Consider the following 19,031-nt stretch of genomic DNA (forward strand, 5'->3'; position numbering starts at 1 on the left):
GAGAAATGATAAAAATGCACAGCAATAACAATCTGATGTGCTTGGCACCCAGTCACTCTTTAACTCTGTTTTTCCCCTTTGGGCTGTCCCTTTCCCTATGCCCTGTCTATTTTTTTTTTTTTTATATAGTTTTCGTTCTCTATGCTTGTTCCTGCTGCTCATATTTCCTGACAGGGCTCTCTCTGGACTGTGGAGGACAATGAATTTGCACGGCCCACGTTGGCTCTCTCGCTGATTGACCTGACAGTGATGGGCAATTTGGAAGAATCACTTTCGTCAGAGCACGGAGCGTAGAAAATAAACCTGTCTGCCAAATTAGGGAGTGAATATAGACAAATGCGCAAACAAACAAGGTACTCTTCTCTTCAGTTTGGTAATTTGGAAGCAGTCAAAAGATTTTTGTTGGGAAATTATAAAAACCCAAAAGCAATTTTGCCTGTAGAAATAGAAATGTCATACACATTCCTTCATGTCTTGAAAAAGATAGGAAAGGATCAAAACTACACATCAAGACTACAAGAAAAAAATGCTAATTTTGTCTATTATTAAAACTAATGAAATGTAAATATCCTAAACATAAAAAAATTGCAACGAGGTTGAGGTTGACTGATTACAGGGTGTTTGTTTCTTTTAAAGATATAACTTGCAATTGTATTTGTTCATGATATGTTGTGCTGTGGTTGACATGAAATTCACATATATATATAATTCAAATTGAAATAAAATATATGTGAAATTAATTCAATTCCTCATTAAATTAACTCAAATTCATCACCATAGCCTAATTCTCCATAAACTCAGGATGTTAAAGATATTTACCATTTTTACTTAAAAAGTGTAACAATGAAGCATTATTTACTGCATGTCATTCTTCTATGAGAATCAAATCAATCTGTAGTAGAGTTTTGAGTTTGCAATTACATTTTCATTGAACGTAAATTAAATCGCACAGTATCATTGTCCTCATTAACTACTCATGAAATCAGTTTTATTACTTTTTTCTTACTATAACTGCAGAGTTTTTTTACCTTAAACCATTCATTTTTTCAATTAGATTTTAGAAAAGAATCTTACAACTGAAAAAAAATCTTTCAAATGTATTCATATTCTATCCATATTCAATATTGACTAGGGATCACTGGACCTTCTGCTCTCCTACTTTGACCAGAACCTTTATTCTTTGTAACTTCACCCAACATGCCCTCTGCATAAAAGGGCAATTTTCACCAGGTTTAACAAGAAATAGCTGTCATTTCATCATAGTCAATGGTGCAATACACAGTACCCCCGCCGCAAGATCATGTTGGATGTTTAAGACTGCAGCTCTGTACCAACTCTCCATTGTTGCAATAAGGCCATGCTAAAATGATTATTCTTATATAACACTCAGTGTGTCTCATTGTGTGAGAAATAAATATTGCTCACAAGCAAGCCATTTTATTTTTCAAAAAAAAAAAAAAATCACTCCCTGATACGGCAGTAATGTTGTTTTCGGGCTCCAATGCGATGAAGTGACAGCTTTCACACAGAAGAGCGGTTTTATTAGCCGTCACGTTCCAAACGCTCGGCAATAACATGGCTTCCAATGAAAGTGCCGAAGCACCGTCTTTGGTGTTGCGCTGATTCCATTAAGTCTTCGCCTCGTCACAATTATTCTCACTTGTGATGAACCTGCTGGATGCCGTCGGCTTCTGTGGCTACGTGAGAGACATCCCATAATCACATCTTCCAGTTCCTCAGAACTCATTACTCACAACTCGTCCATGGCATGGCAGACTGGCTGCGATGAGTCAGGACACCTCTGTACAACAGGTGATCTCAGTGTCTATACATGTACAATGTTACAATGCCTTCACTGCAAAAAAAAAAAAAAATGTGAAAAAGAGATATTGCAGTAATTTTTGCCTTTCAAGCTAGAATGGTCTTTTAGGTTCTGTTTCTTCTTGTCCTCATAGGCTTTTGAAGTCAAAGTAACCCAAATACTGTAATGTATTTGGGTTACTTTGAAACAACATTCACTAATTGATGAGATCAACTGGCATTTTTTGGTCATGGATATGTCCAAACTGCTTGTCATCACTCAAGGTCCCTTGCTTTAACAAACACTGTTATTGTCTACATAATTTAATTTTTCATTTTTAATGTAAATTCTGACAGCATTTACTGATTCAACTAATACTCACCACATTTCTTAAACGGTTTTCATCTTTGTACTATAGCTCGGTCACCAGTCATTCTGCTTCAAGACTTTGTGGGTGCCTCCAACCTCAGGGATATTTTTCCTCCTTCTCTCCCTCACACATAACTGTTGACAGCCTCACTCAATTTCTCAAATTTGCCATAATGTACCAGTCATGGTCTGAAGGTGTAAATATAATACTTTTTGTTGCCCTGGGTCCAAGGCCGCGCACGACACGGCCAATAAATCCATTTCTGACACCGCAACTTCTCACGGCACTCACTCAGCTTGCACCGGGAACATTTATCACTTAAGCGATTGGTATTTCTAATCCAATTCCGGGAGTCGTTAAAGGAAAAAAAAAATCAGATGAATGTAGCATTCTGGATGTTTCAACGCAGCGCAAAATTGAAACGTCTGCTACACATTCCCGTGCAGATGCAATCCACAGCTCACAATTCGCAAATAATGTGCCCTGAGACTTTGTTGGAGCATCGTGCCGTGTGTGTGACAACTGTTGCTCTTCTGCGGTCAGGAGCCTCCAAGAACGACTGCCTGAGCTCCTCTGAAAAGCACATATACAGGCATTGGCTGTTAGGATGTAGAAAGTACTAGAACAAAAAGGCTGCTACTTCAGGAATGCAGAATGGAAAGGAAATTTCTGGATGTGTCACATCTGTCATTTAATTGTTTGAATTGTCACTGAATTGTTTGCAATGGCAGTGTGGTTTCTGAGCCCAGTGAATTTGCTGTGCCTATACCATTATAACCTTATTACAGTAGAAGTTGGGTAGTTTTCATAAGTATCACAGTCACAAATCTGAGAAGCGGAAACGCAAAGAAAATGCAGATATCAAGAAGTCTGTGTGTGTCCTCTCCAAAGGAAAGGTCACCTGTGTAATTAAGCAGCGAGTGAGGTGTGCTCAGTGATCAGCTTCCCCATCATTCTTTCTAGGAAGTGCGATGGTGTGATACACATCTGCTCCTCCTAACCCCCCCCTAGTCTAGAAGCTTCTCACTGTACACAATGGATACCTAAAACTGGCAGTCTAAAAGACCTAGACTGTCCCTTATGGACACATATTAGGCCACAGACTTCATGTATTTGGCAGTTCAGAGGGTGCTGTACTCAAATCATGCGAATTACTGTGGCTTGGCTTTCTCTACATTGTGAGAATAGATGTCTGTTAAACGCTTCAGAAGGGCGCAAGTGTTTGCTACAGAAAGTCAGTTAGAAAACGTAATGGCCAAACACAGACGGGAAACTACTGTGATCACAGTGGTGCCACTGACATGAGGCCATCAGAGTTTGAGAGTCTCCGAAGGACAGACTTGCAAGTGAATGGTGTAGTGCGGTGGAGAATGTCTCCAGTACTGACAGCCGTGACAGCTTCTGGGAAAGAGCAAGGGTGTCTTTAATAGAGATGCTCTGTGACTCTTTGGCTCCCAGGAAAGTGTGGTAAACACGGTCGATCTCCCCAGAGCATTTTTAAAAGATGCCTCTCCTTCTGGCAGTTACAGAGAACCTCTTACATCCTAAGCCTATGCCTTGAAACCAGCAAACAATGCATGCAAGTGATGTGCCGGTATCAGAAACACATGGGCTTTCACACTGCATGCAGCCCGCCTAAGGGGAGCTGGTGGCATTTAATCAATTAAGGTGGTATAGAATTGCTTTAGACAAGGCTATTCCAGTTCTCCCCTTCTCCGGTGCAGACCTAAATGTGAAAGAAATAAAAAAAAAAAAAAATGCCTCTGGGTCCTACGTGTTTATGAAACCGCATCTGTATGGCTCTACCAAGGGAAACGATTGACATCTGACCCCCACATGATGCCCGAATGCACGCACCCTCGATGTCTGCGATCTGAGGGCAGAAAGTAGGCGTCTCTGACCGGTACGCGTGTGCTACTGCGTGACTGGAAGGGGCTTGTGTGTGTGTGTGTGTGTGTGTGTGTGTATGTTTTTTTATTTTATTATTGACTCATGTGCCTGGCGTTCTTCCAGCGTGTCCAATTCGGCGGATGTAACCGGCTGTGACGGCACAGCGACCAGGAGCCTTAGCCTGTGTGCCGCAGTGCTGCTTCAGGGCTGTGCCCGGCGGATTGATGAGAGGGGTCCCGCGGTTGTCAGGTTCTGGGATTCCGGCTCCGTAATGCCTGTAAAAAATAAATAAATAAAAAGAGAGAGAGAGAGAGAGAGGCACTGACTCATTATCACGCACAGCTTTCGCAGGGGGCTTTGAACTTATCGCGCTGTAAAAACATTTATTTTCGACGGGCCACGTCCCGCTGTCGCCCCGCAAACAAGCCACAATTAAGCGAGAGAAACGTGAGTAAAGAATGTGTTTCCACACTGACGATCGATCGAGCAAAAACACCTGGGCCGTTTCACATCTCTGCGAGACTCATAAATGAAAATAATGGCTTCGCCACGCACACTGTCAGAGAAATGACTAAGCACAGGGACTTCGAGAAAATTCATTAGAACCGCTTGCTTCAGGTTCGTGGTTAGCAGCTTCCTGTTTCCTTGAAGTGGCCATGATTAGTCTAGCAGTGCTGGTTGCTTCTCCCACAGTGAGAGGGGGACTTGGCAGGCCATGTGACCCATTTTTTGACCCATTTCAGACCTTGCTAGTCTCCAGGGAATTGTTTCCTCAGGGCTTGTCATGTATAAACATTGGTGTTCAGTTGAAAAAGGTTGCCACTGCCATTAGGCGATATCCATAATACTACATGCAACCCACATTTGATGATAATGTGTGTTCGAAAAAATGTATACAAAATGAAGCCATTCATTGTTTTACAAGACAAAATCCTGATTTTCACAGAGAGGCCGGGGAGTGAGAACTACAGCCAGAAAAAACGGCGAAGTTACGTCTGGAAAGATTTTTCCACCTCTTCACTTTGGTGCTTTGTTTTCCTAACTTCAGTCTGTCGTGTTCGCTCATTGAAATCGTGACGGATTGCTCAGAATTTATTTACAGTGCTCTCCATAGCTTTGATAGAACTAAATAAGAATAAAAAACATTTTTTGTTTTAATGTCATGACATGGCAACAGCATTCCACAAAGCATATTTTTATGCATCTCATTCCAGAAAAGTATAACAATGAATATGGTGGTTATATTATTTTATCCTTCAAGAGTTTAAAAACACTAAAACACTGACTGTAAATAAGTGCCTGTCCTAAGACCATGATATATGGTGTCTTACTGTTCTTCATGTAACATCACAATATTTATTTATATGGTGCCTCATAAGTATATTTAAATGTACAAATATTCATACAGCAATACTATGAATATTCAATTTATTACCATGTTTGCTAACCTTGTAGTCTGTGTTTAGATTTTGAGGGCTGTATTGTGTCATATAAGAGGGGGAACAATCTGCCCAATGACCTTTTCACTTCAACTGTGTCATAATAGCCAAGGGATTTTTGGGTGGGTTTGTTGCTTTGCCAATACTGTGGCAAAAGGCATAAACCTCAGACCCACTCGATACACCCAAATATATTCTGAAAGCAATACACACACGTAAATTCAGTGTTACATTCAAATTTGATTTCAAGTTCAGTGTCCCAGTAAATGTAAGAAATATCATGTTCCCGATGTTAAAAAATTTGTATCAAACAGCAATGCATTGCAAAAGAGGAGGGGAAAAAAAACCTCCCCAGCTCACTCACCCCTCTTTCGGTACCAAAACTGGAACATAGCGGGGAAAGTCAGGCCTTGTTGCACGGTTAGCTGTATTTCTGATGAAAAGACTATCAGGTTTGTCCTTGACTGCTGCACACCTCAATGAGCTGAGCAAATGAAGTGCTTCTCCTAGGATTCTCCTAACTCCAGCAATTTCCCCTTGAATTTAAAGTCTGGCAAAACAGGCCATCAAACAATTCATTCAACCAGACCTCTCCCTCAAGCTCCCCAGGTGACATCACTTCCTCCCTTTTTCCCAGACCTCTCCGTCAAGCTCCCCAGGTGACATCACTTCCTCCCTTTTCCCAGTTCCTTCTTTCTCAATTAACAGTACCTTGGGGGCAGTGCCCCTAATTACATTTTAACCGTATCTTATCAACTATGACTTAGTATAATGATACACAGTAGATAGGCCTTTGTAGAGACATGAAACCTTAAAACACTGCTTATATGCTTGAGCTATTCTCCTTCCAAGGATTTAATTTTTCATGCAGTGATACAGTTTTAACCCGAAGCTGAAATGGTGACCTCACAAATATGTGGCGGCATCACAGTTTCTCTGTAAACATCTTGCCTGTGACACAGTCTTCTCTATCCTCTATTGGCCATGAGATCTTTCAACACTGGAAATGTGTTGAAACTCCTGGTACTGTGCGACAGGCAAAAAAAGAAAACAAAAAAAAAAAAAACAGAACGCAGGGGCTTAAATGCCCAGTTTGCACTTCTGCTTGGAGTCTGTTGTTTTCATTAATCTAATCCGAGTTTGCGCCAGGTTTTACTTAATCATCGCAGTGGGATTACGGAGTGAGTCATTAATCCGTCTAGTTCCTTCGCTCTCCTCACAGAGCTGCCAGACTGCTTCCAGTACCTGCTCCTCTCCCATACCCTGCTTACCTGCTGCCAGGCTCCGCTGGCCAAACCTTCACAACACGCAGACACAGCGTGTCTGTTAGAGTAGGAGTGCAGGCTGCCCTCTCTTCCCTTCCTTACTCTGTGTCTCTCCTCGGTCTCTCTTTCTCTCCCCCTCTCCGTCTCTCTCTCTATGCTCCCTCTCCTCTCTCTCTCTCTCATCCCGCTCTGTCTCTCCCTTGCTCTCACCCTCTCACCCCCCCCTGTCTCCCTCCTTACTTTCTCTCCCTCTCTCTCCGTCCTTGCTCTCACCCTCTCATGCCCCTCTCTGTCTCCCTCCTCTCTCTCTCTCTCTCCCGCTCTCTCCTTCCTTGCTCTCTCTTATCCCCGTCTGTTTCCCTTTCCTCTCTCACCCCCCTCTGTCTCCTTACTCTTTCTTTCTGCTCTCTTTCTCACCCCCTTGTCTCCCTCCTTTCTCCCTCTCCTCTCTCTGTCTCCTTACTCTCTCTTTCTCATCCCCCCCTCTCTCTCCCTTTCCTCTCTTTCTCATCCCCCCCTCTCCCTCTCCTCTCTCCCTCCTCACTCTCTCCCTCTGTCTCCCTCCGTCTCCTCTCTCATCCTCCTCTCTCTCTCTCTCATCCTCCTCACTCTCTCTCTCTCTCCCCCTCCTTACTCCCTCTCATCCGTCTCTCCCTCCCTCCTCTCTCTCGCTCCCTCTCTCTGTGAGAGATGTGTGCAGATAGCCGCTGGGTGTGTGGGTCGGGCTGGCAGGGCTCCCAGACGCTGGCTCCCTTGGCTCCGGGCCGGCTGGTGAGCTGTCTCTTCGAGCACAAAGGCAGCCCCTACCGCTGGGATGAATCTGCGTCTGAGGGCGGGGGTGTCCTTACGCTGGCCCCCTCCGCAGGCTCGTCAAAGCCCCATCTCCCTCTCCTTCACAGTCACGATTTTATCCCTCGCCAGCCGAACACATCTGTTCCCTGCGAAGCTCTCTAATAGCCGCGCCAGGTGTGAGTGGGAGGCGTGTTGTTATCATAGGCAGGGCCTCTATGTGCTGACAGAAGTGAGGTTTTCATGTTAGACAGGGTGCACTGATACACATACAGTGGATGCATATGGACCGTTTACAGTCAAAGGGGGAAACGGGAAGAGAAATCGCAGCCCACTACATGTTTCGGAAATCTTTACAGTATTACATTTTATTTGTATGATTGATCTCTGTGGAGAAATAACATGTTGCTGAGAACAGGGATCGAGTCCCTGAAATGACCTTTTTAAGATTACATTAAATTGCACTTAATTGCACTCTAAACAGCCATGGATATATAAAACATTGTAATGAACCTACAGTGCATGTAGCTAGAAAACAAATCCCAGAATAAATTAAGATAATTCTGTACCTTCATTACAAAGACCGACACATTATTGGTTTTACAATTAAGATCATGTTCACATAGATATGAGACTTCTCAAAAGATCCAGAGAGTTACGTCTCACAACTGTTGCATTTTACTTCTGATTCATTTTCAGAAAGAAAAAAAAAACATACAAAAAGGCGACATCATTACTAAATTCCCTTCCAAAAAATACAAAAAACCCAGAAATAGAACATTAACATTTAGCTTGTTACTCAGACGGTAACCGGAAACATAAATGTCTTCATTATTTTTCTCCCCTCCTGACCACACCATATAATAGAGAAGTATCAGGCATCCCCCCCACCCCAGATTTGTACAAATTTCTACCCCCCAGGAAAGACGTTTCATGACAGCTGGGGTGGTGGTAGTACTGGGCCCCCCAGGAATGAAAAGTCAAGGTGTTGTAAAATATGAAATCCAAAATAAGAAATATATTTTTGATATGTCAAAATATACCACGTTTTTCAAAATGTATCCTTGTTCACTTTTGCTATGCATTACATCTTCATAATACATACACTGTAAAATATATTTTATAATCTATGCAGTATAAAGTATACTCTACAATATATCTAATATGTACATAATCAAATGCACGCAGTATATGTTGACATATGTAAAATGTCTGTTCCTTTTGGATTTGATATTTTCACATTCATTTTTTCGTAAGGGAGACGTGACCGTTGGCTGTGTTGTAGTTGTCGTTATCATCGTCTGAATATTACACGGTGATATTATGCGTTTACTGGGTTAAGATGAAACTCTCTCTGAGGGATATTAGCAGACAGACTGACACGAGAGCTCTCTGCAGTTTCACCTAACGAGGAGGAAACTCTAGGTCCCCATGCTGAGACATGTGTAAGACTAGGGCTGTTTGGCATTGTGTAGCACTTAGCATGTGGATGGAATGAACAAAGCATCTATGCACTTGCACTACAGTTCTTTAGTGCAGTATTTATATATAAACGTAACTACGTTAACATGTCTTGTTATTCTGTGGGAACACAGACTGAAATGTGCATCTCGTTTAAATGCGTGTAGATGGGCATTTTACATTGTAGGCATGCAAACAAGGAAAAAAAAAAAAAATCTCTCTCCCTTACCTTTCGGGCACCTGCTAACCTGTTTACATCTTTCCCCTGACAATAGCCATGTTTTGTCTCCATGGTGCCCAGAAGCAAATATAAACACCTTTCTGCATAACACATCGGTTAACGATTAACGATTATCTTGAATCATGTGCATGTATGGAATTTATCACAAGGCAACACATGATACAGAACAAAACAAAAGCAACAATGACAAAATGGCATGCTCGCATCCAAGAAACGGCTCGGTGACCTCCGACCTTTCATTTGTACACCTCGGCAAGGGGGGGGGAGGGGGGGTGGCGCCCCGCCCTGCCCGTTGCGGCCAATGACAGTGCTGCAGAGCTGAGGGGCGATCGCCTGGGCCACGCCCCCCAGGAGGCGATTTCCGCGCCCACCACCCACTTCAACAAACACGCGAGTCCAGCTGATAGCTGCAGGCCAACATCACCACAGCACGTTAGACACAAAAATAGAACTGATTATCGTACAACCTTTTACACTCAATCCACTGGTCAAATATGAATAGAAAAATAGGCTAAGCAATACAATTCAATGGTTCAAAACAGAACAATACTTTCTTATTCTTCAGTCTGTACGCAGTTGTACAATCTTTTTGTAGTAAAAAGTATTTTAGTATTCATATAGTACTCATAAAAAGCATTTTCGTTGTCCATATTGACAAGAAAAACATTACAATGAGTCATAAGCATCTCTTTATATAGTGCTCTTGGCTTTGATCATGTTTTTTTTTCATCTTTTTAAATATGTCCCACTCTATGTGTATGTAATCGCCGGAATATTTCATGGAATATTTCAAGCGAAGCCGTGCGCCCCAGACACCAGAGTTTCACCGCTGCAGTGACAGCGGTCTTTGCTGATCTTATCTCCCGCTCCCCGGCAGCTTCTTCACAGTACACCAAACCCTTATTTATGTTACGTCCCATTAATTCTGAATGCTGGAGTGCTTCATAGAAGCACAAAACCACTTCCTTCCCTCACGTCTTACTTAAAACAATCCTTTTTTTATCCTCTACACCCAACCCTCCGATATTATAATTGTACTCACTTTCTTTAAAAATATCTAGGTTTTAAGACTTTAAAACTATCTTTAAAATGGTTATGCTGAATGGTCCCTTGTGGTCAGGTATTTGTTCAAGTCAGAAGCAGTATTTGGTTCTTATATGCAGATCTCCTATGGCCCAAGGCAACTCCATCCTGGCTTTGTGCTGATCGGTTAAAACTTTAATTCCTACATATGGAGAGTGAAGGATTTTTTGTGATTAATGGGAACGTCCTCATCTGACGAGAGAACAAAGATGCACTGTGTAGTTAAGAGAACCAAAATCCTACAGCTACATCCTACATCTGCTATACTGGAAAAAAAAAATCAAGCAGTGACCTGGATCTTATTTTGTATGGATCTCTGAAATCCAGTCGATGGGTTTTGCTACCAACAGGGGAAATAAAAACAGGTTGAAAGTTTAATAATGCTAGCACCTAAAATGGTTTGTTTTATCTGAAGGCAGCCAGAGTGAGACCACATAACTGCCTCTATATAAAATGAAGTTGTTTGCTCCTTCAATTAAAAGACCAGCATTGTTATACCAAACTGTGTAGTCAAGTCCTTAGATAATTAATCTAAAAAAGTGAATACTTTATGCAGCAATAAATCTTTAGAAATCAATAATACAGTACAATTGATTGATTTCAATTAGCATTACCGGGAATTCTGATTGGATAAAATATTCAAAATTTATGAAGAGTATAAATCACAATGCATGACAGGAAGAAGAATTCTATTTTATTTCTCTTTATGTAGAAACACTTTACATAAATTTCTTCCTCCTAGTTTGATGGGTTGATGAGTGTATTTTCATATCTAAAAGGAAAGAAAAACAAAGAACCTGTCTCAATTTTAGGGTGTTCTGTGGTTTTGTCAGGCATGATTTTGTGTTATGGGTCATTTCTGTCTGTCCACCCCCAAGTCCCCCCCCCAATTTACTGTTCACTTATTCATTCATTTCCCAACACAGAATGTTGCTCCCCTACCCCTCCATCCTCCCAACACCCCCCCCCCCCCCCACCCCACCCACCCCACCCTAAAGGCAAACCACAATTTGTTTATAAAAAGAACACAATTCATTGACACTTGATAGATGTCACAGACGGTGATGTCCTATCAGAATGCAGCAGAAGAGAAGCGGTTGTATTATTAACAGCGGTGATTCCCAGTATCTGCACATTACCAAGCTGCATGGTCTCACAGAGGGCGCAAGTACGCTGCTTCTCTAATAGGTAAAGGTCAACCATTGAGAATGAAAACAGAATATCTGATTATGGACAGTATCTTGTAAGAAAACAGATAGGCTTTATACATATTCTTCCAGCTGAGTGCAGTGATATGCATATGTAAACACATTTTTTTTTCTTCTTTTTTTCCATTTTTTTTATCCCCCCCACCCAAATTTTTACGAAGCAAATTACCTTTTTAAGGTCATTTTGTAAAAACGTGTTGCTTTCACAGCCAACCATTCGTCTCCTCGGCTCCTCCTTCTCTCAGAGAGAGTTCAATCGGTTCGATCAAGGCTGAGCTACAGACAAAATCTGTGTCACGGCCTTGTCAAGGTCCCGAAAAAGCGGTGGGTCATTTTAAACGTTTGCTCCAATAAGGCCACGTGCCACAGCACACAGCACAGCTCCCTCCCCCCCCATTTTCCCCTCCCCATTTTGGGAACATCTCCAACAGTCTGTTACCTCTTTCCTATCTCGCTCTGCCTCAGGAACTGAATGTTGTTAGCGCTGTCCGCTAACTCGGGGTATTGCTCCACAGAGAGTACATAGTACCCATCGTACCCCAGCACCTTCCCGCTGCTCAGCAGCTGCCGCTTCTCCCCCTCCGTCCACAAGCGGGCGCCCTCCTCCCCGTCCCGCACGCGCTGCTGCTCCCGGGCCCAGGCGCGCGACAGCGCCCTCTGGCGGGCCTGCTCCAGGACGCGGGCCTTCTCCTCGTCCAGGGTCATGCCGTAGCGCACGTGCAGCGCCAGGGCGCCGTACTGCATCTCCACGTCGGCGAACCTGCGAGTCCTGCCGTTCACCACCGTGGTGGACTGTGAGACGGTCACGTTGATGCCGTTCTCCAGGGACTTGCGGCCGCTGGTCAGCCGCAGGGTACCCAGGTCGCTCTCCGGCAGGCTGGTCTTGATGAAGTAGTGCGTGTCCCGCCCCTCGACGGTGAAGTGCAGGTCCTCCAGGTAGAAGGCGTTGTTGAGGACGGCCGCCACCTTGATGCAGTCCTCGTTGGCGATGTTGAGGGCATTGGTGGTCACCCGCCCCTGGCTGACGGCCATCATCACCCCCTTTCCGATGAGGGACTTGACCGTGGAGAACCACAGCCAGGACTTGTCTCTGCTGGCCCGCCGCCGGCCCAGCTGCACCTGTGGCATCCGCTCGAAGGACAGGAAGGCCTTGGCTTGCCTGACCACCTCCTGCTGAACCCCCGAGATGGACTGCGGAGAAGGGAATGGCGGTTATTAACCTGGCACAACCCCGACAGGTGATGGAAGAGTGAGACTTCATCAACCGCCATAATGGGTGGAGATTTCAGGTGCTGTCAATCTCAGAACTGAAGTGTGAACCAGTCAAGACTGACACTGAGAAGAACCCTACGATTGGTTCAAATCAAGGGAGTCACTGATAACGTGTCATACTGCCTCCTGTTTTTGGGTTAATGAAGCCTCAGTCTCATCACTAGACCCTCTGAGATCAGGCTTGTTATATTCACAGCATTTGCATCTCTACGCAGCATAATCAAACACAAGTGCTCCTTATGAAAACTGAATGCATAAAAACACAAAACACATGCATATGTTTGAAAATACTGCAGTTATTATCCGTATCGCTATCAAATCTGAACAATCGATTTTACAGTGGCATATATGAAATGGACAACAGTTGATGCATTTCGAAACATATGCAGTGTATTCTGACAGATGAAAGACAATATATGTCTTAGATTTTGGATATTTATATTCTAATGCGCTGCTTCTTTGTTGGGACTAAAAAGCAGAGGCACACGGAGAGCCTGGCAGACACAGCGTCAGACAGTGTCCTACTTTAACCAGCAGAACACTTATGAATATCAAGTTGGGGCAGCGCTGGGGGAAACTAATTTGTTTGCAGAGATTAAATGAAGATGAGAACACGAAGGTGCTCACTCTTACCATCAGAATGGCTCTGCAGAACAATACCCAAAAAAAGGGGGGAGGGAAATATATGCCTCAAATTAGTCTTTACTTTCTAAATGTGGGACTGCGGAGCCTTCTGATCTGAAGCAGAACTTGTTATTCCCACTGAGAGCCGTGACAGTAATGGTATCACAATAAACAAATGAGGGACTAATTTGCACATCAAATGTACATCTATAATGACCCTTTCTTAAGGAAAAGTAAAAAAAAAAAAAAATGATATGACTCTGGAAGATAATTGGTCCCTTTCTTTTAAGTCTTAACTATGGGGCAGCTTGAGGTTTGTTTGTTTGTTTGTTTTTCTTGGTGCATCTATAGGCTAAAATAACACAGCTGAGATTCGCGGCAGTGGCAGGATCTCTCATTACTCCTCCGGGTTAGTAATTAGCGGCAAATTAAAGAAGAGAGGGAAGAGGGAAGAGTGTGAGGATGTGGGCAGCGGCCGCTCTTACTGGCAGGTCGTCCCACAGCTGGCTCTTGCGAAGCTCCAGGGAAGGCTCTGTGAGGTCGAATTTGGGGATGGGGAAGCCAGGGATGGCGTTGTGGAGATGGAACCCGAACGTCACCAGCCACGTGTTGACGTCTAAAAAAAAAAAAAAATGCAAAACGCACAACCACAAAAAATTTGTGAAATACGATTACTCATTCCCCTCTTTGTGTCATTTCGGGTGACAGTCCTGCATAATTAATCAGAATTATCCACAGCTCTGCTGTGTGATCTGAAGAAAACAGCCCGGAAATTCAAAATGCTTAACTTAGGGTTACTTGAGGCAGTAGGCGACTGCTTTGCACTTTGATATTTGTTTTCCAAAATTGCGTTTGCGGCTCTCTGACTCTCTGTTGTCTGAAGATATTGGTGGCTGGATAAGTGGAAGATAAGTGACTGGATATTATGCTATTGGACAAACTTGCACTTTATTTGTTTTTAGTGTTCTGACCTTTTCTACTTACTTTCGGATCTTGTTTCCTTGTTCTTTGCTTCTTTTAATAACTTAAAATGTTGTTTAAATGTGAGGCCATGCTATCATGGATGTTATTTGCACAGTTTTTAAAGGCTTGCTAACTTGCCAACCATGGACTTAATGTTTTGTATTATACCAAATACATTTACAATAACTATCTACGGTAGCCACTTCAGTAGCTAAAGTAGCACAATTGCACCTGTTAATGTACCTGCTCCTAGATTAATGTAATGTAATGTAATGCATCTGGATTGACCCTGTGTGCAGGGACATTTACATTTATGTACACTTACATTTATTCATTTTCATACTTTTATCAAAGTGATTTATAAGTGAGGCAGAGTTACAACACAAGCGAAAGCCATACACGTAGTCACAATATTAGAAGTGCTGCATGGCCAATGTGAAGCTGAAGGTACAAGGTGAATTGGTAGAAACACAAGTGCATTAAACCATATATTTTTTTAAGAAAAACAGTTTAGGACATAAGAAATTGCTTTAGGTGGTAGCGATCCAGGTGATCAGGTGAGTGTGGAAGAGCTGTGTCCTCAGATGTTTCTTAAAAATACTGAGGGAGTCAGCAGAACGGATGAAGTGTGGAAGGTCACTCCACCATTGGGGACCTGCGCTTTTCTCACCTGTGACGTACTCCTCCACCCGCTGTATCTTGCTGACAGGGTTGTTGTTCCTGAACATGTAGAGGTTGAACGGGGCGGGGTCTCTCCCCACCCTTTTCCAGGTGGTGATGTCCGGGGTGGTCCAGCGTCCCGCCAGGATGTCGTAGTCGCGCTCGCCGAAGTGCAGCAGCTTGGTCAGGGGGTCGTACAGGCCGCCGTGGAAGCCCACCACCAGCTGGAAGTCCGGGTTCGAGTCGAAGTAGATCTCCCCGTAGGCGGTGTACTGCACCTGCTTCAGCAGCAGGCCATTGCTGCTGAAGACGGCCAGCGGCGTGCCCGTGTTGTCGCAGGCGATGTAGTACTCGTCCCCGCTGCTGATCTCCATGGCGAAGAGGTGGCCCTGCAGGTCGTAGTAGAGGGAGGTGATCTCGGAGCTGGAGTGGTTGTACACGTGCGTGATCCGGGTCGGGTAGCTCAGGTCGGCGTAGAAGAACTGCAGGTGCTGCCCGAGGCTGGTGCGGACCGCCACCCTCCTCCCCAGCCCGTCGTAGCGGTACTGGATGGTCCAGCCATTGCCCTTGCTGTAGACCCGCACCAGCAGGCCCTTGGAGTTGTACTCGAAGATCTCGGCCCCCCGCTGGCGCAGAAAGCCGTCCTCGTCCATGCGGTACTGCACGTCGCCCAGCCGGGTGATGCGGTCGCGCAGGTCGTACCGCAGCGGGGTGAGCCGGGCGCTGTTGCTGGGGTTCAGCAGGTGGAGGTTACCGTTCAGGTCGTAGTTGTACCGCCACATGATCTTCTCGTTCAGGTAGACGGTCTGCAGCTGGCCGTCCACGTCGTACTCGTAGCCGTACTTGGTGGTGTTGGCAAAGGGCCCGATTTTGATCTCCCTCTTGGTGACGCGGCCCATGTTGTCGTACTGTATGGTGATCCAGTACATGAGCGAGCGGAAGATCTCGTACTGGATCTCCTTGATGCGGCCGTGGACGTCGAAGTGCTTGGTGTAGGTCATGACGGCGGTGGAGATGATCTGGTTGATGTCGTAGTAGATGACGCCGAACTTGCCAAACTGCTCCACCTTCCCGGAGATGTCGTCGAACTGGTAGAGGTCAATGGGCAGCGGCGTCTCGTTGATGACGCCCTGCATGCTGGTGACCCGGAAGCTGTTGTCGTAGGTGTAGTCGAAGCGGGCGTTGACCATGCCGTCCTCGCTGAAGCGGAAGATCTGCCGGTCGATGAGGGGGCCGATCTGCCGGTACCGGATGGTGCAGATGAAGCCCTCGCTCTGCAGGTTGACTGTCTTCAGCACCCCGGCCGTCTCGTCGTAGGTGAAGCTGACCCGCGTGCTGTCATACAGGATCTCTGACAGCTTGTTCTGCCGGCGGTACTTGTACAGCACCCGCCGGCCTGTCCCCAGGTGGGCCACCTTCAGCAGCTGCCCGTCCTCGCTGTAGTCCACCAGCACCGAGGCGTTGCTCTCGGGTGGGTTGTAGATGTTACGGTAGTAGCCGATGGAGCGGATGGTCTGCATGGTGTGGCGGGCGACGCTGGGCATGGTAATGGCGGACAGCCGGTCCTGCAGGTCGTAGTCAAAGATGTACTGCCGCTGACTGTGGAGCAGCAGCACCATGGACTGGGAAAATAAAAAAGCAAAGAAAGGAAGAACGACGTGATCGCGCTAATGAGCATTAAAATGCAAATGGCATGAAAACAGGTATTAATATTCTATTTCGGCAGCGAATTCCATTTTTTGTTTTAATTGAGTTATCCTTGACCCACAAATCTCTAATGCTGGCCTTGCTTAATGCGCCCGGATGCATAAATCTAAAGTGTTCGGCAATTATTAGCTCTGGCCTCGCGGAGAGCGACGGCACTTACTTTGTAAGGTAGGCTCCATTAAAAGTCACAATCACTTAGCAAAACCGCAGGTAATCATGCACTTTGCATATTAGCAAGAGGGAACTAGATATTATGGAGACAGACAAAAGTGCCTTACTCAACCATTACTTCATTAAGTCCCTTTGTGTGAAGTTGAGCGGGGAAAGAACAAATCAGCACTGCGGACCACCTCCTGTTTATTTGCCCTCACGTTTTCTGAGTAAGGGGTATGTATACACTATATGGCCAAAGGTATGTGGACGCCCCTCCTAAGTATTGAGTTCAGGTGTTTCGGCCACACCGACTGTTAACAGGTGCATAAAATCAAGCACATAGCCATGCAATCTCCATAGACAAACCTTGGAAGTAGAATGGGTCATACTGGAGAGCTCAGTGACTTTAAACGTGGCACTGTCATAGGATGCCGTCTTTGCCACAAGTCAGTTCGTGAAATTTCTGCCTGCTAGATCTGCCCCGGTGAACTGTAAGTGCTATTATTGTCAAGTGGAAGCATCTAAGAGCAACAACAGCTCAGCCATGAAGCAGTAGACCAAGCAAACTTACAGAGCGGGGCTGCCGAGTGCTGAAGCGCACAGCATGTAAAAACTGTCTTTGGCTGCAACATCAGCACAAAAACTGTGCATCGGGAGCTTCGTGAAATGGGTTTCCATGGCCAAGCAGCTGCACACAAGCCCAACATCACTATGAGCAATGCCAAGCGACGGCTGTAGTGGTGCAAAGCATGCCGCCACTGGACTCTGGAGCAGAGGAAACGCGTTCTCTGGAGTGATGAATCACGCTTCACTATCTGGCAGTCTGATGGCCGAATCTGGGTTTGGCAGATGCCAGGAGAGCGCTACCTTCCAAATGCACAGTGCCTACTGTAAAGTTTGGTGGAGGAGGGTAATGGTCTGGGACTTTTTTTCAGGGTTTGGGCTAGGCCCCTTAGTTCCAGTGAAGGGTAACATTAATGCTACAGCATACAAATACATTTTAGACAATTATATGCTTCCAACTTTGTGGCAACAGTTTGGGGAAGGCCCCTTCCAGTTCCAACATGACTGTGCCCCTGTGCACAAAGCAACATCCATAAAGACATGGTTTGATGAGTTTGGTGTGGAGGAACTCCAGTGGCCTGCACAGAGCCCTGACCTCAACCTCACTGAATACCTTTGGGATGAATTAGAACGCCGATTGCGAGCCAGGCCTTCTCATCCAACATCAGTGCCTGACCTCACAAATGCTCTTTTGGCTGAATGGGCAAAAATTCCCACAGACACACTCCAAAATCTTGTGGAAATCCTTCCCAGAAGAGTGGACACTGTTATAGCTGCAAAGGGGGGGGGGCAACTCCATATTAATGCCCATGGTTTTGAAATGGGATGTCCAATAAGCTCATATAGGTGTGATGGTCAGGTGTCCACATACTTTTGGCCATATAGTGTATTAAAAAATGCGTATGTGTGAGTGCAGGCTAAAAATATGAGGCGGAATGTCAGCTTCACAGGAGACGATGGGATGCCACTGCCTTCACCGCAGTGTATTTACATGTGCCACACAAAGCCGTGCAGCTTTGGGGGGAGGGTTGTCTTTTCTTGCCTCCCAGTTTGTTTTTTTTCACATTCCTGTAACCACTGGGGGGGTGAAATGCCGGGCTATTTTAGTATGCATCTCTGATTCTAAGTGCAGCTCCAGTGGGTGTCTGCAGTGCCCGGGAGAGCGCTTCCCCTTGTCATCCATACTTGGACGGACATTACTCAGGCTCCCTGGGCGCTCAGTGTGGCATATGTTTCCGCATTGATATCCCTCATCCTGGTCACGCTACCTGCACCTGTGGCAGGCGACGAGGAGGAGTGAAGGAGGGAGGAGGAGAAAACCCATGCATATTTAATGCACACACACACACACACACACACACACACACACACATTCACACACACGCACACACACTTCTCTATGTAGTTTACTTTTCATCTAGCAAATTCCTCTGAGCTCCTCCACGGCGCTTTCCCCCTCTAACTCTCTGAAACGTTATCCTCGTGAGGTGCCAGTGCTCAGAAATAGCACTAGAGAAAAAAGAAAGTAAAGGGGGGGTGTG

General features: G+C 45.2%; 1 protein-coding gene across 14 annotated transcripts in view; it reads right to left on the minus strand.

The window, feature by feature from the left end:
• Positions 1–11,363: 11,363 nt before the first annotated feature.
• Positions 11,364–19,031, minus strand: part of tenm3 (teneurin transmembrane protein 3) — a 258,447-nt gene continuing 250,779 nt past the window's right edge. For all 14 annotated transcript variants that reach the window (XM_036516752.1, XM_036516759.1, XM_036516756.1 and 11 more), the window contains 3 exons: positions 15,077–16,688; positions 13,929–14,059; positions 11,364–12,738 (listed from right to left, as the gene is read on the minus strand). In XM_036516752.1, the coding sequence (XP_036372645.1) occupies positions 11,983–12,738; positions 13,929–14,059; positions 15,077–16,688 (2,499 nt within the window). In that variant the 3' untranslated portion in view covers positions 11,364–11,982. The remainder of the gene's footprint in view (positions 12,739–13,928; positions 14,060–15,076; positions 16,689–19,031) is intronic.

Source organism: Megalops cyprinoides, chromosome 22, assembly GCF_013368585.1.
Source record: "Megalops cyprinoides isolate fMegCyp1 chromosome 22, fMegCyp1.pri, whole genome shotgun sequence".
Classification (NCBI taxonomy): domain Eukaryota; kingdom Metazoa; phylum Chordata; class Actinopteri; order Elopiformes; family Megalopidae; genus Megalops; species Megalops cyprinoides.